Genomic DNA, 25287 nt, shown 5'->3' on the forward strand with positions numbered 1-25287 from the left:
TTGTTATGTTTATTGTTTTGCCTTTTCTGGGTCCCTTTTCCCAGAGGAGGATCTAGTTTAGGGGTAGTGAGTGGACTAAACCATTTGCTATGGCTCACTGGAGTAACTATAGAGGGCAGACAGTTCCCTGTGATCTGAGGGACTCCTCGACTCTGAGAAATCACTGATTAGCACTGTGAAATCCCTGAATACCAACAAAATGTTTCTTCATTTATATTTATAAACTAATAGGTCCATTCAGCGGTGCTGAGAGCAGGAAGTTAGCTGTACTTACCCAGGTATGGGTTCCCGCTGGATAGACCCAAAGACAGTGGAGTAAGTTTATCTATCTCACTTCAGGGCTGCTACCCAGCTAAACATAAGCCCCACACCAGGTCATCTCTTTTTATCCAGGTAAGTTAGCCATTCATTGGCCCACAATTTTAACACTTTGCGGTTTGTCCAGCTAAATTCCAAACTCAGCCGGACAAATCCGCTGACCAAGGACCTTTAAAAGTATTACAGGGCACAAAGCGATGTTTGCAAAGTCTCCTTACCGGTTTTTTTTCTTCGAAGCGCATGCACTGCAATCAGACCAAACACACACGGGATGTCAAGGAGAAGAAAGGGAAGGAAAAGGGGAAAGGGGAAGCATAAATAAGACAGAAAAAGGGGAGGAAAAGTAGAGAACAGCAAAGGCAGGTGGGCAGAGAGGAAGGAGGAGGGAGATATAGAGAAGGGAGCCATGGGCTAGGGGAGAGGAGGGAGAGCAGAGAGAGCATTGGAAGGAGGGTGGGAGGAGTTGATACAATAACAGGAAGGAGCAAAGGAGAAAAAGATGGAAGGGAGGAACAGGAGATAAGGCCTGGAGATTGATGGGAGAGGGAGGAGGGAGATGCGGAGGGGGAGGCATGGGGTAGAAGAGAGGAGAGAGAGCAGAGGGAGCAGTGGAAAGAGGGATGGGAGTAGCTGCACCGGTGCTGAAGTTTGCAGGACGAGCGGAACCGGAAAGAGAAAGAAAGGAGATATGTGAGCATTTCCTGATGTCCTACTTTCCATCTGAGGTAGAGGCATTGTTCTTGGTTATCACAAAGTTAATTGTGCCCATTTCTGTATACAAAGTAAGGGGTAAGTTTTCAGAAGAGCTGCTAAGTGATCACAAGAGTTGATTCCGTTTACTGGATAAATTTTCAATCACAGCTTGGCGGCTGGAAATATTCCCAAATTTAGCTTAGCCGGTTCATCACTGAGAAGCCTCCTGAAGACTTCCCCTGAGCAGCTCCAGAGGATCTAACCTCACTGAAGGGCCTGTCCCTTAATCTAAAAGAAATACCCACCTCTATCCTGACTCCCAATCGCTCGGTCATTTTTGATGCAGGCTTGTCTTCGTCTGTTAAAGAAAGGTTCAGACTTTAAATTGTGTAAGGCTGAATGCACATCACCATTATATACAGGGAGGACAATAATGAAAGCCATTTCCGGGGGTAAAACGCTCTTTTATCCACAGAAATAGGCTGTTTGATTACTGTCCATCCTCTACACAAGTAAAGGTAGGAACATAAAACAAGGTATATTTCTGGTTTGGAGTTCGGACAGGGGGAAAACTATATGCTACCCAGCTAAACATAAGCCCCATACCCAGTCATCTCGTTTTATCCAGGTAAGTTAGCCATTCATTGGCCCACAATTTTAACACTTTGCGGTTTGTCCAGCTAAATTCTGAACTCAGCCGGACAAATCTGCTGACCAAGGACCTTTAAAAGTATTATAGGGCACAAAGCGATGATTGCAAAGTCTCCTTACCGGTTTTTTTTCTTCGAAGCGCATGCACTGCAATCAGACCAAACACACACGGGATGTCAAGGAGAAGTAAGGGAAAGGAAAAGGGGAAAGGGGAAGCATAAATAAGACAGAGAAAGGGGAGGAAAAATAGAGAACAGCAAAGGCAGGTGGGCAGAGAGGAAGGAGGAGGGAGATATAAAGAAGGGAGCCATGGGCTAGGGGAGAGGAGAGAGAGCAGAGGGAGCAGTGGAAAGAGGGGTGGGAGTAGTTGCACCGGTGCTGAAGTTTGCAGGATGAGTGGAACCGGAAAGAGAAAGAAAGGAGATATGTAAGCATTTCCTGATGTCCTACTTTCCATCTGAGCTACAGGCATTGATCTTGGTTATCACAAACAGGCCAATACAGTAAGGTGCGGTAGAAAGAGGTGCATTAGTGCCGGGCGCACCTGCGTTTGTCGCACGCACAGTTCGGATCACATACCGCTCGAGACTGTATTTAAATGGCAATCTTTGCGGGCCTTGAAGGCTTTATGCATAAGCAACACGAAATCAGACGAAAAAGAAGAGTCTGAAGACAAATCTGTCTGATCCCCCTCAGGGACCTTGGATTGGCAGCACAGCTGGGTCTCGCAGGTCTGTCCCCCTTAGGGACTCTGCGTTGTGGTGAGAATCGCGGTGGAGGCTCGTCCGCCCCCCGTGCCGCTGGCGCCTTGGGGCGTTCCCATGGGATCGGGTCGGCACCTGACGAATGTAAGTCCCCAAATGCTCCGGTCACTGTTTGGACCCTCACCAGGTCCCTGCCCGTGGCCGCAGAGACTCCCTTGGCTCCGGAGAGGCAATCGGAACACAAATTGTCCCAGGACAGTTGCGCCCGGGCGGTGCCGCAGGCCCTACAAGTGGCCAGATGCGGCAAGCTGCAGCAAAAAACAGCCCCGAAAATCGCTCGGAAGGTGGCGAAAATGGCAGCAAGCACCCAAATGCGAGCGGAAGGGAAGGAGAATGAAGCCCCGACAGAACACACACAAAAAAAGTTTTAACTTTTTTTTTTTTTTTTAAATATACTCGCCCAATAGTCTCCGGGTCCTGGACCTACTGGGGGGAGTGAGCCGGGCTCCCCGGTATCACCCCCAGTCACGAATTCACACTGGCAGGAGGGCAAAGCACCCCACACCTCAGCGGCCTCGGAAACCCTCCGGACCTCACAACCCCCTGGGAGGCGGGAGACTGGACCTGCAGGCAAACCACTGCGCTCCTATACCTTATTCTAACTTTATCCTTCTCTTTACCCAGCTAACAATACTATCTAGAAGTGAAAAACTAGGCCTCAGCACAGACTGCAGGTTCTGCACCTCCTCCACCTGCTGGGAGACAGAAGAAGACTGCCAGACTGCAGGTGGCACCAGCCTAGATAAGGCAGAGGTTTGTTTGATAAACTTCTGTCTCCAACTGCTAGAGGGGGAGGCAAAACCCAGGAGTCTGGACTGATCCGGGTACGTACAGGGAATTCAGCTTAGCCAGTTCAGCACTGAGGAGCCTCCTGAAAACTTAGCCTGAGCAGTTCCAGAGGATCTAACCTCGCTGAAGGGCCTGTCCCTTAATCTAAAAAACATACCCACCTCTATCCTGACTCCCAATCGCTCGGTCATTTTTGATGCAGGCTTGTCTTCGTCTGTTAAAGAAAGGTTCAGACTTTAAAATGTGCAAGGCTGAATGCACATCACCATTATATACAGGGAGGACAATAATGAAAGCCATTTCTGGGGGTAAAGCGCTCTTTTATCCACAGAAATAGGCTGCGTGATTACTGTCCATCCTCTACACAAGTAAAGGTAGGAGCATAGAACAAGGCAGATTTCTGGTTTGGAGTTCGGACAGGGGGAAAGCTATATGCAGAGTTTTCCTTTAACACCGTGCCCTCACAAAAAGCAGGCAGGGGTATTTTAGAGGGGGCAATAAACAAAGCAAATCTAGATGTGTTCTTTTGCATTCCTTATCACCTCAGGTTAAAATTCAGATGGGATTGGCCAGACCTTGCATACTTTGATTATTTAGTTCAAGGCTGGGAAACATCCAGACCCAGGCGAGACCCACAGCTCAGTCCCAGGCAGCCCCTGCCAGAGCCACAAACCAGAGCTTCATGGAGGGAGCTTTTGCTCCGTGCCTCTGACTCCCCCCCTCCCCCCCATAATCAAATGTTCACGGCAGGAGCGAGCAGGATCTGCTGCCACAGCTTGGGTTCATCTCCCCACCTTGTCCTTGAATGAAATATTCATAAGGACTGGAGAGTGGCAGGAGAGCTCCTGCCTCATCCTCGGCTCCTTCCTGCAGCCTCCCACCCCAAGAAAAACTGGGAGAGGCAAGACTCGCTTTCAATTGCTTCCCCTCCCCCTTTATAATCCCACACAATGTTTGTTTTGGTTAAATAAAGGCCGCAGTTTATTATAACATGACCCGAGCCCCTAACACTTAATACATTATTCAACATATACACCCCCCCCCCCCTTTTATCCCCTTCTTAACAACTTGCTCCCCACCTGGACCCAGTGGTAGAGCTGCACCCATAGAGTCCATTTCCTTACCCCGCCTCGCACCAGCGTGGGTAAGTACCCCGGCCTCTGAGCTTCGGCCCCCTCTTGCTCATTGGCCACCTCATGTAGCAGCCCCACGCTACACGAGATACCCCCCCCCCCCCAAATGCCTTTTAACAAGACATAACAAAATCAACCATATTGGGCTGGGGTTACCCGCCCCTGTGACAATCAATAGAGACAACACACATTGAATAACATCCAATGATTCTACCATAAGGGAGGGAGGAGGGAAATTATTCCAGCCTGCTCCCTCAGCCCTCTCCCACCCACCTGAGGCGCGAACGGGCTCTCTGCCCTAACTAACTATTACCCCAACCAATCCCAGCTCCTCAATTCAAAATACTTCCTTTTCATTGGCCCCTTAGCTTTACTTTCTCCCCTCCCCTTTCCCTCCTAACTTATAATTTAACCCTATCCTACCGCTCGCTAACCCCCGTTATTATCTGCTAAGCAATACAAGATTGCTTAGCCTTCACTTAAATGTTCACAGGGAAAACAGAGCAAGAGCTGTGCTGCTTCTGGCACTGCCCCTGCCACACAGAATGAAATATTCATGGCAGGAATGAAGAGCACACATCACATCTCTTCCTTTACCTCCCTGGAATAAAACATTCTTAGCAGAAGTAAAGCAAAAGCTGCTTCACCTGACACTCGGAGGTTAAACCCTTGCTCACTTGCTTGGACCTTGAAGATCCCAGCAAGCACTGCAGAGGCCTTGCCTGCTCCTGCACTTGTGTCTCTCTCCTGACAACCTCCCACCCACCAACTGCGTTTCCCAAGTCCCCTACCACCTGCTCCTTCATGAGGGCTTTCTGAGGACATTGTGACTCCCTAAACCTGGGGTTTCACAGTATCCAGACAAATGAAGAAGGCACATCCAAAAAATACAAGAATCACTGAAAAACTCACTTACCTAGGATCCACAGTGCTAATAAACAGAGCTTGTTATGAAGACTGTATTACAAGCAGGGCAAGAAGAAAAGGAATTTCACAGTAACTCCAACTGGTTTTTAAGTGAATGTTTTTGCAGAGCTGAATGCTGCACCTGTCTCAGTCGGCTGTGAGGGTGCTGATAGGATCAGCTCAGACTGTACAACTGGCTGGGCTTCTTTAGCTTTACAAACTCTCCCTGTCTGTCCCTATTAACTCACAGCTCTCTCTCTCCCTCAGGGACCCTCTAATGATAATAAAAGGGAATTTTACATGGGAGGGAAATAATATTAACCACTAAAACTGTTTTGCTAAAAGGAGAAGTAAGGGAAAGGAAAAGGGGAAGCATAAACAAGACAGAGAAAGGGAAGGAAACGCAAAGAACAGCAAAGGCAGGTGGGCAGAGAGGAAAGAGAAGGAAGATATAGAGCGTTCACCCAGCAAGATAGGAACCAATCTCTTGAAGAGACAGCGTAGTCCAGGCAGAAGGTCTGTGGCAGATAGTGAAGAGACGAAGTGATGGTCACAGGAACATGGAGACGTTGGAGGCATGAAGACCCAAGAGACGCTGGAGGCATGAAGACACAGGAGACGCTGGAGGGACGATGACACAGGAGACGCTGGAGGCATGAAGACACAGGAGACGCTGGAGGCATGAAGACCCAAGAGACGCTGGAGGGACGGTGACACAGGAGACACTGGAGGCATGAAGACCCAAGAGACGCTGGAGGCATGAAGACACAGGAGACGCTGGAGGGACGATGACACAGGAGACGCTGGAGGCATGAAGACACAGGAGACGCTGGAGGCATGAAGACCCAAGAGACGCTGGAGGCATGAAGACACAGGAGACACTGGAGGCATGAAGACCCAAGAGACGCTGGAGGCATGAAGACACAGGAGACGCTGGAGGGACGATGACACAGGAGACGCTGGAGGCATGAAGACACAGGAGACGCTGGAGGCATGAAGACACAGGAGACGCTGGAGGGACGATGACACAGGAGACACTGGAGGCATGAAGACACAGGAAACGCTGGAGGCATGAAGACACAGGAGACGCTGGAGGGACGATGACACAGGAGACGCTGGAGGCATGAAGACCCAAGAGACGCTGGAGGCATGAAGACACAGGAGACGCTGGAGGGACGATGACACAGGAGACGCTGGAGGCATGAAGACACAGGAGACGCTGGAGGGACGATGACACAGGAGACACTGGAGGCACGGCACCGAAGCACAGGGATCACAGCCTAGGAGCAACAGAGGACGTCTGTTGCAAAGAGCAAGAAAGAAAGGAGTTGCCTGGTTTCAAACCTCTACTATGGTGATGTCATAATCAGACATCATAATCCCGAGCTGGCTTAGCTCTCCAGCTGCAGCCCTTAAAGGGACCTAACACTTTGCTCTCTGGCTATAGTTTTCCCCCTGTCCGAACTCCAAACCAGAAATATGCCTTGTTATATGCTCCTACCTTTACTTGTGTAGAGGATGGACAGTAATCAAACAGCCTATTTCCGTGGATAAAAGAGCGCTTTACCCCCAGAAATGGCTTTCATTATTGTCCTCCCTGTATATAATGGTGATGTGCATTCAGCCTTGCACATTTTAAAGTCTGAACCTTTAACAGACGAAGACAAGCCTGCATTAAAAATGACCGAGCAATTGGGAGTCAGGGTAGAGGTGGGTATTTTTTTAGATTAAGGGACAGGCCCTTCAGTGAGGTTAGATCTTCTGGAGGCTTCTCAGTGCTGAACCGGCTAAGCTAAATTTGGGAACATTTCCATGCTGGTAATCAGTTTGCCTTCCTTCCATTTTTCTTAATGCATGGAATACACCTGGTCTGTGCTTCTAGGATGCTACTTTTAAACAAGGCCCACGCCTGTTTTTTCTAACTACTTTTCTCATTTTCTCAAAGTTTCCCTTTTGAAAGTTTAGTGCTAGAGCCATAGATTTACATACTGTTCCCCTTTCAGTCATTAATTTAAATTTGATCATATTATGATCACTATTGCCAAGCAGCCCCACCACTGTTACCTCTCTCACCAAATCCTGAGAGGAGAGGATCACCTTGCTGGTGGCTGAAAGGAATCAGTAAGTTTTTACTTGGGACATTGTCTTTTTTTAAAAGTATTGGGGCAAAGTTAACTATTTGGGAATATTATTTAGTGTGTTTGTGCCTTTAATAGTCAGAAAGGCAGTGAATAAACAAGTTAGACTGTATTTTTAAATAGTCAGTCAATAAGGTAGCAGTAGGTAGTGTGTTTATTTTTAAAAGTCTGGAGAACTGAGTGTTCTCCAGACTTTTAAAGAACTGAGTGTTAGTATTAAATACAAACTGAGGGGCGGATTTTCAGAGCCCTGCTCGCGTAAATCCGCCCAAAACCGGGCGGATTTACGCGAGCAGGGCCCTGCGCGCCGGGAAGCCTATTTTACATAGGCCTCCCGGCGCGCGCAGAGCCCCGGGACTCGCGTAAGTCCCGGGGTTCTCGGAGGGGGGGCGTGTCGGGGGCGTGTCGGGGGGGCGGGGCCCGGTCGTCGCGGCGTTTCGGGGGCGTGTCGGCAGTGTTTTGGGGGCGGGTACGGGGGCGTGGCTACGGCCCGGGGGCGTGGCCGTGCCCTCCGTAACCGCCCCCAGGTCGCGGCCCGGCGCGCAGGAGTCCTGCTCGCGCGCGGGGATTTATGCCTCCCTCTGGGAGGCGTAAATCCCCCGACAAAGGTAGGATGGGGGTTTAGACAGGATTTACGCCTCCCTCTGGGAGGCGTAAATCCCCCGACAAAGGTAGGATGGGGGTTTAGACAGGGCCGGGCGGGTGGGTTAGGTAGGGGAAGGGAGGGGAAGGTGAGGGGAGGGCAAAGGAAAGTTCCCTTCTAGGCCGCTCCGATTTCGGAGCGGCCTAGGAGGGAACGGGGGTAGGCTGCGCGGCTCGGCGCGCGCAGGCTATACGAAATCGATAGCCTTGCGCGCGCCGGCCCAGGATTTTAGCCGATACGCGCGACTACGCACGTATCTACTAAAATCCAGCGTACTTTTGTTTGCGCCTGGAGCGCAAACAAAGTAGGCTATTCGCGCTCGTCTGAAAATCTACCCCTGAGTGTTTGTATTGAAAAAAAAAAAAAACCCACAAAAAAAAAAAAACAACCCAAAAAGTATCCAGAAGCTAGAAATAAGCTAGGAGCAGTGTATACCTAAGTAGAAAAGTTGAATAGTTCAGCTCAGTTACTCACCTTGGAAAGGTGTTGAGGTAGTGTGATTGGGTTTCAATAGGGACCAACATTTGTTAATCAAGAGAGCAGTGAGTCACTCAGGCTGACTAACTGAAGTTAAGACTGTTTGTATTTCCCAACCCTCCCACCCACCCCCCCTAGGTCATCCCTTAATTTATAGGCAAGTGCCACTTTCACAAAAAAAAAAAAAAAAACCCAACAAAACCTTTATTGAGAATTCGATCAGAGCCCAGTAGGCCACTACCAGACACATAGTGAATTCACTAATATATTTAAAGGACGTTAGACACATTCCTACTCCCATAGCAACCTAAAACTTAACTAGGAACTGATCAAAATTGAGATGAAGACAGCAGTCCAGCAGCAAGAGGGGGGCTTCCCAGTCTTTTGCATCGAGTGTCACATGTATGATTTTTTACCCACCGGTGAGAAGTTGTACATGTGCATGCGATGCAAAGAGCTCCTGGCTCTCAGAGAACGAGTCCGATCTCTGGAGGCTAGAGTGGCAGACCTGGAGGAGCTGAGGCAGACAGAGAGGTATATAGATGAGACCTTCAGGGACATAGTAGTCAAGTCCCAACTTCAGACTGGCAGCCCTGGTGCTGCCTTGGAGGAAGAAGGTCTCATGATGGGAGAGCACCAACCAGGTTCAGCAGGAAAGGATCCAGTAGCAAGGACCTGCTCTCCAGGTGATGCATTGTCCTTTCTCACTGAGGATATCTCCCCAAGGCCTACTGCTCAGGAGGGAAGGGTTAGGTCGGCCGTCATAGTTGGTGATTCAATTATTAGGAATGTAGATAGCTGGGTGGCTGGTGGGCGTGAGGATCACCTGGTAACATGCCTACCTGGTGCGAAGGTGGCGGACCTCAAGCGTCACCTAGATAGGATTTTAGACAGTGCTGGGGAGGAGCCGACTGTCGTGGTACATGTGGGCACCAACGACATAGGAAAATGTGGGAGGGAGGTTCTGGAAGCCAAATTTAGGCTCTTAGGTAGAAAGCTTAAATCCAGAACCTCCAGGGTAGCATTCTCTGAAATGCTCCCTGTTCCACACGCAGGTCCCCAGAGGCAGGCAGAGCTCCGGAGTCTCAATGTGTGGATGAGACGATGGTGCAAGGAAGAGGGATTCAGTTTTGTTAGCAATTGGGGAACCTTTTGGGGAAGGGGGAGTCTCTTTCGAAGGGATGGGCTCCACCTTAACCAGGGTGGAACCAGACTGCTGGTGCTAACCTTTAAAAAGGAGATAGAGCAGCTTTTAAACTAGAACAAAGGGGAAAGCCGACAGTCGCTCAGCAGCGCATGGTTCGGAGAGAGGTATCTTTAAAGGATACTAATGATGAATTAGGGCATCCCGACAGTGAGGTTCCAATAATTAGAAAAGTAGTCCAAGTGCCTGTAACTAAAAACTCTCCTGAGCTAAAAATTTCTAACTTATCCCTATCAATTAAAAAGCAGAATGAAAATACAAACAAAAAACAAACTTTGAAATGTTTGTATGATAATGCAAGAAGTCTAAGAAGTAAGATGGGAGAATTAGAATGTATAGGAGTGAATGATGACATAGACTTAATTGGCATCTCAGAGACATGGTGGAAAGAGGATAACCAATGGGACAGTGCTATACCGGGGTACAAATTATAGCGCAATGACAGAGAGGAGCACTCGGGAGGAGGTGTGGCGCTTTATGTCCGGGATGGCATAGAGTCCAACAGGATAAACATCCTGCATGAGACTAAATACAAAATTGAATCTTTATGGGTAGAAATCCCTTGTGTGTCGGGGAAGACTATAGTGATAGGGGTATACTACCGTCCACCTGGTCAAGATGGTGAGACGGACAGTGAAATGCTAAGAGAAATTAAGGAAGCTAACCAAATTGGTAGTGCAATAATAATGGGAGACTTCAATTACCCCAATATTGACTGGGTAAATGTATCATCAGGTCACGCTAGAGAGATAACGTTCCTGGATGGAATAAATGATAGCTTTATGGAGCAATTGGTTCAGTAACCGACGAGAGAGGGAGCAATTTTAGATCTAATTCTCAGTGGAACACAGGACTTGGTGAGAGAGGTAATGGTGGTGGGGACGCTTGGCAATAGTGATCATAATATGATCAAATTTGATTTAATGACTGGAAGAGGAACAGAGTGTAAATCCAAGACTCTCGTGCTAAACTTTCAAAAGGGAAACTTTGATAAAATGAGAAAAATTGTTAGAAAAAAACTGAAAGGAGCAGCTACAAAAGTAAAAAAATGTCCAAGAGGCGTGGTTATTGTTAAAAAATACCATTCTAGAAGCACAGTCCAGATGTATTCCACACATTAAGAAAGGTGGAAAGAAGGCAAAATGATTACTGGCGTGGTTAAAAGGGGAGGTGAAAGTAGCTATTTTAGCCAAAAATCTTCATTCAAAAATTGGAAGAAGGATCCAACAGAAAAAAATAGGATAAAGCATAAATGTTGGCAAGTTAAATGTAATACATTGATAAGACAGGCTAAGAGAGAATTTGAAAAGAAGTTGGCTGTAGAGGCAAAAACTCACAGTAAAACCTTTTTTAAATATATCCGAAGCAGAAAGCCTGTGAGGGAGTCAGTTGGACCGTTAGATGATCCAGGGGTTAAAGGGGCACTTAGAGAAGATAAAGCCATTGCGGAAAGATTAAATGATTTCTTTGCTTCGGTGTTTACTGAAGAGGATGTTGGGGAAGTACCCATAATGGAGAAGGTTTTCATGGGCAATGATTCAGATGGACTGAATCAAATCACAGTGAACCTAGAAGATGTGGTAGGCCTGATTGACAAACTGAAGAGTAGTAAATCACCTGGACCAGATGGTATACACCCCAGAGTTCTGAAGGAACTAAAAAATGAAATTTCAGACCTGTTAGTAAAAATTTGTAACTTATCATTAAAATCATCCATTGTACCTGAAGACTAGAGGATAGCAAATGTAACCCCAATATTTAAAAAGGGCTCCAGGGGCGATCCGGGAAACTACAGACCGGTTAGCCTGACTTTAGTGCCAGGAAAAATAATGGAAAGTGTTCTAAACATCAAAATCACAAAACATATAGAAAGACATGGTTTAATGGAACAAAGTCAGCATGGCTTTACCCAGGGCAAGTCTTGCCTCACAAATCTGCTTCACTTTTTTGTAGGAGTTAATAAACATGTGGATAAAAGGTGAACCAGTAGATATAGTATACTTGGATTTTCAGAAGGCGTTTGACAAAGTTCCTCATGAGAGGTTTCTAGGAAAAGTAAAAAGTCATGGGATAGGTGGCGATGTCCTTTCGTGGATTGCAAACTGGCTAAAAGACAGGAAACAGAGAGTAGGATTAAATGGACAATTTTCTCAGTGGAAGGGAGTGGACAGTGGAGTGCCTCAGGGATCTGTATTGGGACCCTTACTTTTCAATATATTTATAAATGATCTGGAAAGAAATAGGACGAGTGAGATAATCAAATTTGCAGATGACACAAAATTGTTCAGAGTAGTTAAATCACAAGCAGATTGTGATAAATAGCAGGAAGACCTTGTGAGACTGGAAAATTGGGCATCCAAATGGCAGATGAAATTTAATGTGGATAAGTGCAAGGTGATACATGTAGGGAAAAATAGCCCATGCTATAATTACACAATGTTGGGTTCCATATTAGGTGCTACCACCCAAGAAAGAGATCTAGGCATCATAGTGGATAACACATTGAAATCGTCGGTTCAGTGTGCTGCGGCAGTCAAAAAAGCAAACAGAATGTTGGGAATTATTAGAAAGGGAATGGTGAATAAAACTGAAAATGTCATAACGCCTCTGTATCGCTCCATGGTGAGACCGCACCTTGAATACTGTGTACAATTCTGGTCACCGCATTTCAAAAAAGATATAATTGTGATGGAGAAGGTACAGAGAGAGAAGGGCTACCAAAATGATAAGGGGAATGGAACAACTCCCCTATGAGGAAAGGCTGAAGAGGTTAGGTCTTTTCAGCATGGATAAGAGACGACTGAGGGGGGATATGATAGAGATGTTTAAAATCATGAGAGGTCTAGAACGGGTAGATGTGAATCGGTTATTTACTCTTTCAGATAGTAGAAAGAGTAGGGGGCACTCCATGAAGTTAGCATGGGGCACATTTAAAACTAATCGGAGAAAGTTCTTTTTTACTCAACGCACAATTAAACTCTGGAATTTGTTGCCAGAGGATGTGGTTAGTGCAGTTAGTATAGCTGGGTTTAAAAAAGGATTGGATAAGTTCTTGGAGGAGAAGTTCATTACCTGCTATTAAGTTCACTTAGGGGTAGATTTTAAAAGAAGCACGATCAGCCTACTTTTGCTTGCGCATCAGACTCAAGCAAAAGTACGCTGGATTTTAGTAGATACGCGCGGAGCCGCGCGTATCCACTAAAATCCTGGATCGGCGCGCGCAAGGCTATCGATTTTGTATAGCCTGCGCGCGCCGAGCCGCGCTGCCTCCCCCCGTTCCCTCCAAGGCCGCTCCGAAATCGGAGCGGCCTCGGAGGGAACTTTCCTTTGCCCTCCCCTCACCTTACCCTCCCTTCCCCTACCTAACCCACCCACCCGGCCCTGTCTACACCCCCCCCTTACCTTTGTCGGGGGATTTACGCCTCCCGGAGGGAGACGTAAATCCCCGCGCGCCAGCGGGCCTGCTGCGCGCCGGGCCGCGACCTGGGGGCGGGTACGGAGGGCGCGGCCACGCCCCCGGGCCGTAGCCACGCCCCGTACCCGCCCCCAAAACGCTGCCGACACGCCCCCGCAACGCCGCGGGCTCCGGCCCCGCCCCCCGACACGCCCCCCTCCGAGAACCCCGGGACGTACGCGAGTCCCGGGGTCTGCGCGCGCCGGTAGGCCTATGTAAAATAGGCTTACTGGCGTGCAGGGCCCTGCTCGCCTAAATCCGCCCGGTTTTGGGCGGATTTAGGCGAGCAGGGCGCTGAAAATCCGCCCCTCAGAGAATAGCCACTGCCATTAGCAATGGTAACATGGAATAGAATTAGTTTTTGGGTACGTGCCAGGTTCTTATGGCCTGGATTGGCCACTGTTGGAAACAGGATGCTGGGCTTGATGGACCCTTGGTCTGACCCAGTATGGCATGTTCTTATGTTCTTCAGCATTCCCAAATATTTGCACATTGATGAACTCCACCACCTCTGCTGATACGCCATTTCTGGCCTTGCATTTCAAGTTTACTGCTTTGAAAAGCAAAATGTTGTCGAAATGCAAGGCCTATCTTATTACCTACCCAGGTAAGCGATGCTGTGGTGGGAAATGATTAGGCATCCCTATTCACATTGAAGTGTGGATTTTAACCAATGCTTCTTAGGTTGTTAACTGCAGCTCTGTGCAAGTTCTATTAGTGGCTTCATGGAAATCTGAAAGCAGACATGTCACTGCAGGTGATTCAATACAGTGCTGTTGAGGATTTGTGAATATCCACACTTTCATCTCCAGGGATTCATTGTACTTACCCTATGGTTTTTCGAATGAGATTGCTGTCTGTCTCCTCCAAAGTATCAGTTCAGGTATTTTAATGGTCTTTTCCAATGGACTGTGGGGTATCATGGCCGAGCGGTCTACAGCTCTGGGTTAAGATTCTAGTCTCTTTGGGGGCATGGGTTCATATCCCACTGCTGCCATTTTCATTCTTTTAAGAAAACTTTGATTATTATTATAGAAACATAGAAAATGACGGCAGAAGAAGACCAATCGGTCCATCCAGTCTGCCCAGCAAGCTTGACACTTCTTTTTTCTCATACTTATCTGTTTCTCTTGGCTCTTATTAACCTTAGGTTCTATTTCCCTTTCACCCCCACCATTAATGTAGAGATCAGTGATGGAGCTGCTTCCAAGTGAAATATTAAGTTTGATTATTTATTTATTTATTTAACTTCTTTTACTATACCGCTACTCAAGACGAAGGTCTTATCGTACCGGTTTACAATGGAACAGGGGGGGAAACCAAATTAACAATTTAAGAAGGTAAAGTTACATTCAGGATTAGTTGGTTAAGCGTCCGTTGAAGCAGAGAGCTATGCTGGATATGCGTGAAGTATTAGTTTTTCTTCTCCCCTGCCGTTGTAGCAGAGAGCTATGCTGGATATGCATTGAAAGTGAAGTATGCCTTGAAAGACACATTAACTATTATTATTATTTTAATTCATCACTCACCCCTTTGGTGCTGGGTACTGCTGCTTCTTGCCTTGTAATGAGTGCTCTTTGCAAATAGGATAATATTATATTGCATGTTTCTGTAAACTGTAAAAACTTAACAGATTTTAATATCTTCTGCCTGGTAATAGAAGCTTTAATATGATCTTGAGGCCCTTTTTGAAAGGCTTTTTAAGGAGGGAAAAAAACATATCTGGTACCATCGGGTCTCTTTGTTCTTGGATGATTAGATCTTGAGATTGTAAGTACTTACATCAGCCCTTCCATACATAGTTTATCTTCCGTTCCTTCATGTTTGCTGTATTTGATGAACACACACTTGAGAGCACAATATTGCAGCTCCCTATTACTTGGACTTTCAGCTTCGAGCATCAGACCGCTCCAAATCCTACTTAACGCAGCAGCAAGAATTCTAACAGGCGTTAAAAAACGTGAACATATTACACCCATCCTTATTTCCCTACACTGTTCTTATGTTCCACTGAGAATTAGATCTAAAATTGCTCCATAAAACTGTCTTTTATTCCATCCAGGAACTTTATCTCTCCAGCATGCCCTGAAGTTTCACTTACCCAGTCAATACTGTGGTAATTGAAATCTCCCATTATTACTGGACTACCAGTTTGGTTAGCTTCCATAATTTCTCTTAGGATTTCACTGTCCATCTCACCATCTTGGCCAGGTGAACAGTAGTAAACTCCTATCACTCTTCTCTTCCCCAACACACAAGGGATTTCGACCCATAAAGATTCGATTGTACATTTAGTCTCATGCAGGATCTTTATCCTGTTGGACTCTATGCCATCCCGGACATAAAGCACCGCCCCCCCCACAATCAAGATGCTCCTCTGGAAGTGGGATGCCAAAGGGATGAAGCATTGAGTCCTTTGCTCATATTTGTCCTCTCCTGGTCTATTCGCCCAGCCAGAGTGATTATCCAATGAGGTAGGAAATTCCCAAGCTACGAGCTCATCCTTAATACAGCCTGCCAGGCCTTATAGAAAGATGGCCATGAGGAGGAAGTGATGTCACTTCCCATGCCGGCTGCTTCTTAGCGGAGCTCTCTGCCCCCGGAGCGCTTTTTGTAAAAAAAAAAACTATGTAAACCCACCCAAATCGCAGCGTTTCTTTGCGCTCTGCTAGCGGATAGCAACAGGACCATGGCGCAAAAAAAAAACAAAACCCGTGGATTTTGCTAAATTCTCTTACATGAAAGGGGGAGATGCATCGGAGCTCCAGGGCCCTAAAATGGCGGCGGCGGCCGCGATGGAGGACGCGGAGCATGTGGATTCAGACCCAGATTTCCCGGACTCGGAGCGCCCCCTTCGATCAGAGATGCGAGCATGGTTTATGGAGCTGCGGCGTGATATTAAGGGGTTCAAAACAGAGATCGCAGAAACGCTACAGGAAATGAGGGAGGATAACGCGGCCCTGGGCCACAGAGTGGACGAAGCAGACCTTCGCTTGGATGAACACGAGGAGTGCTGGCGGCAGCAAGAGCAGGAGGTCAAAGCCTTAAAATCAACGCAAACAGAATTGGAGGACAAACTTGAAGATCTGGAGAACAGATCCAGACGCTGTGACTTAAGGTTTAAGGGCATTCCCGAAACAGAGGAATATCAGGACTGTGCATCAATTATTCAAAAAATCTGTCTTTGGATTCTGGGGACTCCGGAGAGTGGACCTGGGGACACTACATCTGACCCTGGGATAGAGCGTGCACATCGGTCCCTGGGACCCAAACCTGGCAATAGGGCACGTGACATTGTCGTCTGCTTTCATTCCTATGCTTATAAGGAAAAGCTTGCGGCAGTGGCTAGGAAGCAGCGGGTCTGGAGTTGGGAAGGGAATGAAGTCTCCATCTACGCAGATTTAGCTTCCAGCACTCTACGCAAGCGAATGACTCTCCGACCGGTGACCTCTGCTTTGGCTCAGGCATCCATTCGCTATAGATGGCTGTTTCCTTTCAGCCTCTGGTTCCAAGTGGAGGGGAAATCTTATCAGATCCGCAGTTTGGATGCAGCGGTGCAAGCCCTGCAGGCCGTGGGCATCACAGCGGACATCCCTGTGCCAAAAGAGGTGGCTCCTTCCAGTTCCAGACCAGCGGCGCCACGCTGGCAACGCGTCGCCAAAGGAGGCCGCAGACTTCGACGGAAAGCCAGCGACATCGGGGAGGCGGAGACTCTCACCTGATCTAACCGGACAGTTTGTTTGTTGGGGATCTCCATGACTGTTTCAAAAACTGGCTGCTTATTCAGTTTTGCTTTAGCATATCTGGTTAGTTATACCATAGGGTGGGTACATAGTTACGTTTGCTACTGTTATCGGATCATTTAATGACCGCTCCGGGGGAGGGTAGAATCCGCTCCCCGGCATGGTTTCTTCCTCCATATTCCTCTCTGGAGGGAGAGAAACCCTCCAGGATACTTGGTGGGAGGGCGGGAGTTGGGCTTCACATTGAACGGTTTCGCACGTATATGGAGAGTTGTTAGGCTGGCAGTATGGTTTAGGGTTCCCCTTCTATTGGATGGATTTAAGAGCCTTTTTATGGCACCGCAGGGTTTGAATTTTCTTTATTGGTACAGAACATGCTGGCCTCTTTGGTTCCTGGCATTGGGCTATGGGTTGGGAAGAGGGGAGGAGATGGGACACTAAGACTATGGCCACGATTACCTTCCTCTCCCTTAATGTTAAGGGTTTAAACTCTGGTAGGAAAAGGAAACTTTTATTTCAGGAAATGGAAAGGTTATCTGCACACGTGGTTTATGTACAAGAAACTCACCTTCTTAAGCGTTATGAGGGCCTACTACGTTCTGACAAATATCCAAATCAATTCTGGACGGCAGCGACACCTGCCTCTAAGTATTCGGGGGTGGGTATCTTAATCCACAAAGATATTCAATTTCAGGTACGGAATATACTATCTGACCCACAAGGCAGATATCTTCTCCTTCATGTGGTTTTGGGTGGGGAGTCTTATACACTTTGTTCCGTGTATGGTCCTACTTCTCAGAAGGAAGCTTTTTATACTAAATTGCATAAGATTTTAGCAGACCACATGGTAGGCAGTGTTATTCTGGGTGGGGACTTTAATTTGACGCTCAATCCCCGGCTTGATAATTCGGCGGGATCCAGTTCTGACCCGGCTTTGGCTCGGAGGGCGTTTAAACAGGTGATCACGCTTATTGCCGGGGTGGATATCTGGCGTTCTCGCTTTCCTACCTCTCGTAGCTATACCTATTTCTCATCCCCGCATAAAAACTATTCTCACTTAGATATGTTTTTGCTTGATCGGACCAAACTTAATGCAGTTACTGCGGTAGATATTGAGCCCATAGTTTGGTCCGATCACACACCTATCTGGTTTAAATTAACTACTGGCCTGGCTGACTCAGGTCAACGTTATTGGTGGCTGAATGATTCGCTGCTGGAGGATGATACCTTTCAGAAGCAGTTGAATCAGGAAATTCAAGACTTCATCCGTCATAATGATACAGGGAGGTGAGGGCCGGGACCTTATGGGAATGTTTAAAATGTGTAATACGAGGTTCCTGTATTGCGCGGGCCTCATATGTTAAGCGACAACGAGAGCGGGAGCGCCAGAAGCTGTTGATGTCTCTGTCTAGGTTGGAGCGGACCCATATGAGGGATGGAGCTAGCTCTACGTCCCGGGGCCCCATTCAGGAGTTGAGGGATAAGATCATGGCGTTTGATTCAGCTCGTATTGCCCACCACTTGGAATTAGCCCAACAGCGATTTTTTGAGGGTGGGAATAAGGCAGAACGTTATTTAGCTCATAGCCTCAGACGGAAGCAGGCCCAGGCAACTATTTCAAAAATTAAAGATTCTTCTGGGGGGCTTCTCACCGTTAATACCTCCATTAGGAGTTGCTTTCAAAAGTTTTATTCTGCTCTATATTGTGGGGATGCTGCCATACAGATAGCTTCGATAGAGGCCTATCTTTCTCGGATTCCCCTCCCTACTCTGACGACGGCTCAGAGGCAATTTTTAGACAGGGACATTACCGCTGTAGAATTGCAGGAAGCTATTGCCTCACTGAAACTGGGAAAATCACCAGGTCTCGATGGGTATACTCCACGGTTTTACAAATTATTTGCTACGACCCTTACCCCTTTGCTGTTGAATTTCTTTAACTCTTTGAAGGCGGGGTCTACCTTGTCTACACAGGCCAATTTAGCGGGGATCACGCTATTACTTAAACCTGGCTCAATGCTCATCTCTCGGATTGCCTCTTACCAGCTGTATATGACCCAGTACAACAGGGTCTTATTCAAGCAGATACAGGACTTTGCAGAGTCCCTGCCGCAGCAATTCCAGGAACAGCTTCAAAGCCTAGTAAACAAAGGTTTTGAGGCGGGCAAGCATGAGATAAGATCATCGTACGATATCTTTGACACTGCAACCAGAGTATCTGCAGCTGCTATCTTGGCGAGAAGATGGGCTTGGCTCAAATCTTCGGACCTTTGCCCTGAAGTGCAGGACAGACTGTCCCACCTGCCTTGTGTAGGAGATAATCTGTTCGGCGAACAGATTCAACGAATGGTGGCGGAACTCAAGGAGCATCATGAGACCCTGAGACAGCTCTCTCTGATGCCTTCTGAGTATTCTTCTAAACAGCCATTCAGGAAGGATACTAAAAAGTCATTCTTCCGTCCAAAGAATAGCCTAGTGGTTAGAGCAGTGGGCTACAGAACCACGAGACCAGCATTCGAGTCCTACTGTTGCTCCTTGTGACCTTGGGCAAGTCACTTTACCCTCCATTGCTTCAGGTACAAAACTTAGATTGTAAGCCCTCTGGGGATAGGGAAATACCTACAGTACCTGAATGTAAACCGATGTGATATCTCAGATCGAATGTTGGTATATTTTATTTATTTATTTATTTATTTATTTATTTATTTATTGTTTTTGTTATACCGAGTTTCATGATAGGCATCACATCAACCCGGTTTACAAATAACAAGGAGTGTAAAGCATAACGTAACGTAAAAAACAATATTTTCAATAAGAACCTTGAACTTTAAATACAGTGAATCAGAAAAAGGGAGAGGGAAAGTTCTGTATCATATCACCTCTGCTCCTCCTTTTCTCCAGGGTGTACATATTTAGATTCTTCAATCTCTCCTCATAAGTCATTTGATGAAGACCATCCACCTTTTTGGTTGCCCTTCTCTGGACTGCCTCCATCTTGTCTCTGTCTCTTTGGAGATACGGTCTCCAGAACTGAACACAGTACTCACCAAGGACCTGTACAAGGGGATAATCGCTTCCCTTTTCTTACTTGATATTCCTCTCTCTATGCAGCCCAGCATTCTTCTAGCTTTCGCTATCGCCTTGTCACATTCAGATCATTAGACACTATCACCCCAAGGTCTTTCTCCTGCTCCGTGCACATCAGCCTTTCTCCCCCCATCGAATACAGTTCATTCAGATTTCCACTCCCCATATGCATGACTCTGCACTTCTTGGCATTGAATCTCAGCTGCCATATCTTCGACCATTCTTCCAGCTTCTTTAAATCCCATCTCATTCTCTCCACTCCTTCCGGCATGTCCACTCTGTTGCAGATCTTAGTGTCATCCGCAAAAAGACAAACCTTACCTTCTATCCCTTCCGCAATGTCGCTCACAAAGATATTGAACAGGACCGGTCCCAACACCGATCCTTGTGGTACACCGCTTAAAACCGCTCTCTCTTCAGAGAGAGTTCCATTTACCATCACACATTGTCTTCTGTCTATCAACCAGTTTGCAATCCAGGCCACCACCTCGGCACTCACTCCTAAGCTTCTCATTTTATTCACCAGTCTCCTGTGCGGGACTGTATCAAAAGCTTTGTTGAAATCCAAGTAGATGACAACGAGTGCTCTTCCTTGATCCAATTCCTTGGTTACCCAGTCAAAAAAGTCAATCAGATTTGTCTGATAGGATCTTCCCCTGGTGAATCCATGCTGCCTCTGGTCCAGCAATTCTCCCGACTGTAGATAGTTCACTATTCTGTCTTTCAACAGTGACTCCATTACTTTTCCCACCACCGAAGTGAGGCTAACTGGTCTGTAGTTACCAGCCTCTTCTCTGTTCCCACTCTTGTGAAGCGGGACCACCACCGCTCTTCTCCAATCTCTTGGCACCACTCCCGTTTCTAGGGATCTATTGAACAGGTCACACAGCGGACCCGCCAGCACATCTCTGAGCTCCCTCAGTATCCTGGGATGAACCTCATCAGGCCCCATGGCTTTGTCCACTTTCAGTTTCCCCAGCTCTTCCCATAATTTTCTACTGTAAATGAAGTTACTTCTACTCCATTCCCCTCCAGTTTCTTGTTAACTAGCGATGGTCCTTCTCCAGGGTCCTCTTTAGTGAATTGAAGTATTTGTTTAATATTTCTGCCATTTCTTCGTCTCTCTCCATACATTGATCCTTTCCACCTTTCAATTTCACTATATCACTTTGAACTTTTCTCTTTTCACTGATGTATCTGAAAAATGTTTTGTCACCTCTCTTTACCTCTTTGGCAATCCTCTCTTCCGCTTGACTTTTTGCCGTCTTGATTACTTTCTTCATCTCCCTCAGTTCTACCAGATATTCTTCTTTGTGCTCCTCCCTTTGGGATCTTTTATATTTCTTGAATGCTGTTCTTTTAGCCTTAATTTTGTCAGCCACCTCCTTTGAGAACCAGATAGGTTTCATTTTTCTTTTGCTTTTCTTTACTTTTCTAACATATGGATTAGTTGCCTTGGTAATTGCTCCTTTTAGATTGGTCCACTGTTGTTTCACATCTCTCTTGTTCTCCCAGCCTACTAGTTCTTCCCCCAGGTACTTCTCCATTTCATCAAAGTCCATGTTTTTGAACTGCAAAACTTGGGTCTTTGTGCTTCTTTTCCGTATCCTTTTTGTGATATTAAACCATATCGTTTGATGATCACTGGTGCTGAGGTGGGTGCCCACCTGGACATAAGAGACATTATCTCCATTAGTGAGCACTAAGTCGAGCATAGCTCCTTCTCTCGTGGGTTCCATTACCATTTATTTGAACAAAGCTACTTGCAGGGCATCCGCTATTTCTCTACTATTGTTAGATTCTGCAGATGGGATTCTCCAGTCTACATCTGGCATATTAAAGTCTCCAACGATCACCACTTCTCCCTTCTTTCCTATCTTTTGGATGTCTTCAACCAGATCCCTGTCCAGCTCTTCCTTTTGGTTTGGAGGACTGTAAACCACTCCAATAAAAATGGATGCCCCATCTTTTTTTAGGTCGGCCCATAGTGCTTCTTCATTGCCCCATCTTCCTTGCAGCTCAGATGTTTGGATATTGTTTCTAACATAAAGAGCCACTCCTCCCCCTTTCCTATCCTCTCTGTCCTTCCTTAACAAGTTATAGCCCGGTATTGCCGTATCCCAGTCATGAGATTCCGTGAACCACGTCTCCGTGACAGCAACAATGTCCAAGTCCGTCTCCACCATTAGGGCTTGCAGATCTGGGATTTTATTGCCCAAACTACGAGCATTTGTGCTCATAGCTTTCCAGCTTTCTTCGTTCAGGTTACTGCTGTTCCTGGACTCCTTTTGTGACCTCTTTAGTTGAGTTTTGTTATCCACTTTTCCCTTTGCATTTGTGCAAGGGAAAAGATTAGTGCCTCTGATGACAGAGTCATCCATCACAGTGAGCTTTTTTCTTTGGTTTCTGATCTGGAATTTCTGTATACATTGGGTTTCTTCTTTCTTTTCAGATAACACTTCAATCTTTTTCTCAAGAACTTCTTCAGTATTTAATACAGAGAAGGCATTTTGTACTTGTTGCACTTGATACAGTGTGTGTCTCCGGATCACAGGTCTAATTCTACCAGAGCCCACTGTAATACTGTTTTTTGAGTTCCTTAATGCCCTGTGTGAGTGGGGGGTAGACTTGTGGGCTGCACTGCTGTCAATAACGGGTGTCTGTGGGTCACAGGTATTATCCTACCTGAACCCACAGTAAATCTCTTTTTCCTTGACTTTTGGTAATTCTGTGGTAAAGGGGAATTAATCCCTGAATAATGTAAAGTGGGTGAAACTTTCTTTATTGAAGCTAATTCAGCTTTAACTTCAGCCAGCTCCTTTTCCAAGGTAGAGCGTTCTGAACAAATGGGCCAAGCCTTAAGTTTCCATATGATTACCCTCAATTTAAAGGCTCCACAGCAGTTGCCTTGGATAGTCCTCATTTTGGTAAATTTGATGGATAACACTTAAGGAATTACCAAATTACCAGCTTATATAGTTGACAAATATGTATTCAGGCAGATTATATCATAAACCCAACCCCAGGGTGGGTGGGTAGCGGGGTAGGGTGGGAGGGAGTTAAACAGTTACCCTTGGTCAAAGTTGCTCTCAGGACCCTGTATCTGCTATTGAGTTTGACAAGAGCCTCCCCCAGATTGGCTTACTATGTTAAACTCTTTACTTAGCTGGACACAAGAAGCTTTAGTATTTCCTGTATTCTGTCTTAGATTATGAAGCGACATTCTTGTGGTACCTGAGGGTCACTACTGGTGAAAGACTGCTCGACTGTTCGGTCTCCATGAAGGAGATAGACATGGAGAACCGACATTGCGGGCTGCAGTGGCCCGTTGGGTTATCACAACAGCCTATCTAGGAGCAGGGGTACCGTTGCCTAAGCAAGTCAATGCGCATTTCACCATAGCGCAGGCACTCTTAGGCAAGGAGACTCAACTGTGGTCTCATTCCGAGATTTGTTGGACAGTCATGTGTTCCTCCTTACATACTTTCTCCAAGCTTTTCCACTTGGATGTTGAAGCTCAAGAGGATGCGGCCTGTGCAGGAAGCCTCCCACCCGTTTCAGGTGGTATTGATGGGAGCACAGGCAGCCTCCTACCCGTTTCGGGAGTAGCTTTGGTACATCCCACCGGTGTGGATTGGCTGGCATGAGTGCAGAGGAAGGTGCAATTACTTCTTACCTGATAATTTCCTTTCCTCTAAAGAAGGTAAGCCATTCCACAATCCAGCCCTGGGTTGCCTACTTATGATTTTGTTTTCAGTTCTTCCTTTCCTTCAGGAAGGAAGTAGATTGTTCCTTGGTTCTGAGTTGTTTGAAGGACTGGTGAGAACCGGCCTATGTAATCAGTTGTTAATATTTTACCTGAGCTCAGTGCTTCTGAGTTAAGTGGAGGTAACCAGTCCTTCGTTGTTAAGAGTCATGTGTCAGACATAATCAGCTGTCCGCTCTTTGCTTTTCTAGAGATATTGTCAGGCTGAGGGCACAGGGCTATATGTCATCAGTGAGTCAGTTGGGTCCGTATCTATCTGCTGGTAGGAGTGCATAATCCACCAGTTTGGACTGGCCTGCCTTTCTTAGAGGAAAGAAAATTATTAGGTAAGAAGTAATTTCACCTTACTTCTCCCTTTCTGGAATACAGAAGAGGCAGCAACCTTCACCTTCAGCCCATGGAGCTGGTTGGACTCCTCCCAGGACGTGGGCAATGCTAATCCTGCTCCTTCTGGCCACAGTGACTGCACCTTCTTTTTCCCACCCATGGAGGCCCATGTGGCACAACTACCTCTTCTGTGCCTATACAGAAGGAAAGGACAAGGAGTCACAATTGTTGCCGTCTTGCAGCCGCTGCGCCACCCCTGAACTGTGGTTTTCTAGGCAGCTGCCTAGTGCTTACCCTGGCCCTGCACTCTCTCCCACCCAATCCCTCTTACTCCCCTGCTCCCACCTCATTCACACCCCATTCTCTTTCCTTGCATCTTACATCTCCCCCTCTTGTTTCCTCTCCTCAATCACATCCCCCTTCCTTCTCCTATCCCCTCTCTCAAACCCTTTCCTTCCATCTCCTCACATTTACTCACCCCCTCCCCTCCATCCAATCCCACTGCCTCACCCCTATCCCCTCCACTCTCACTCACTGACCCCCCTCCAATCCCATCTCTTCTCCGCACACAGACCCACACTCCCATCCTCATTCTCACTCCTTCCCTTCTTTTCCCTCACACCCCTCCCACAGGGACTTCTACCGCATGGGTGAGTTGCCATCCCATTGCCACCGCCAGGCTCTCTTCCCGCACACAGTGGGATGAGAAACCTATGGGTAGGCAGGCAGGGATGGCTTGACCCTGAGATAAAGTGGAACGTCTTACCCGTTCTGACTCCTTTCTATCATAAGGTGGTAATGAAGTTGCAGCTCCTGCTTTTTTTTTGTGCTGTGATTTGTTCTCCTTCCAGTAGTCCTTCATGTCATCAGATTTTCCGGGGGGGGGGGGGGGGGGGGAGACTGAACCAGCAAAGCCTGTTCTGAAGAGGGAGGGGGCTGGAGCAGTAAGCATGGCACTCTAGCTAGGGATCTCGCTCTCTTGCACCCTCCTGCAGCACTCTAGCAAGAGGAAGTCTTACTCTCTTGCACTTTTCAGCTTCCAGATATTCTTAGTAAGTAGGGAGCCTGATGGAACTTTAGAAGGGGAGGGGAGAGCAATCACCATCAAGCAGTCCAAAATTTGGAGGGGTCTATGGCTCCTGTGGCCCCCTTTCTGATGCCTATAGGGGGAGTCAACTGGAAGGGTACCCTTGG

The 25287-nt window shown here is 47.0% G+C and overlaps 1 protein-coding gene and 1 long non-coding RNA gene across 2 annotated transcripts in view; one reads left to right on the plus strand and one right to left on the minus strand.

Moving 5' to 3' along the window:
- The window catches only part of LOC115083179, a 136447-nt gene that overhangs the window by 45407 nt on the left and 65753 nt on the right, over positions 1 to 25287 (plus strand). The window contains exons 6-7 of the mRNA XM_029586985.1: positions 2409 to 2510; positions 15843 to 16778. Coding sequence (XP_029442845.1) covers positions 2409 to 2510; positions 15843 to 16778 — 1038 coding nt within the window. The remainder of the gene's footprint in view (positions 1 to 2408; positions 2511 to 15842; positions 16779 to 25287) is intronic.
- LOC115083785 lies at positions 858 to 1979 on the minus strand. Its single transcript, XR_003854403.1, has 3 exons — positions 1783 to 1979; positions 1317 to 1369; positions 858 to 959 (listed from the first exon to the last, which is right to left on the minus strand). It is a non-coding gene; the product is annotated as an uncharacterized LOC115083785 (long non-coding RNA).

Source organism: Rhinatrema bivittatum, chromosome 2 (genome assembly GCF_901001135.1).
Source record: "Rhinatrema bivittatum chromosome 2, aRhiBiv1.1, whole genome shotgun sequence".
Classification (NCBI taxonomy): Eukaryota; Metazoa; Chordata; class Amphibia; order Gymnophiona; family Rhinatrematidae; genus Rhinatrema; species Rhinatrema bivittatum.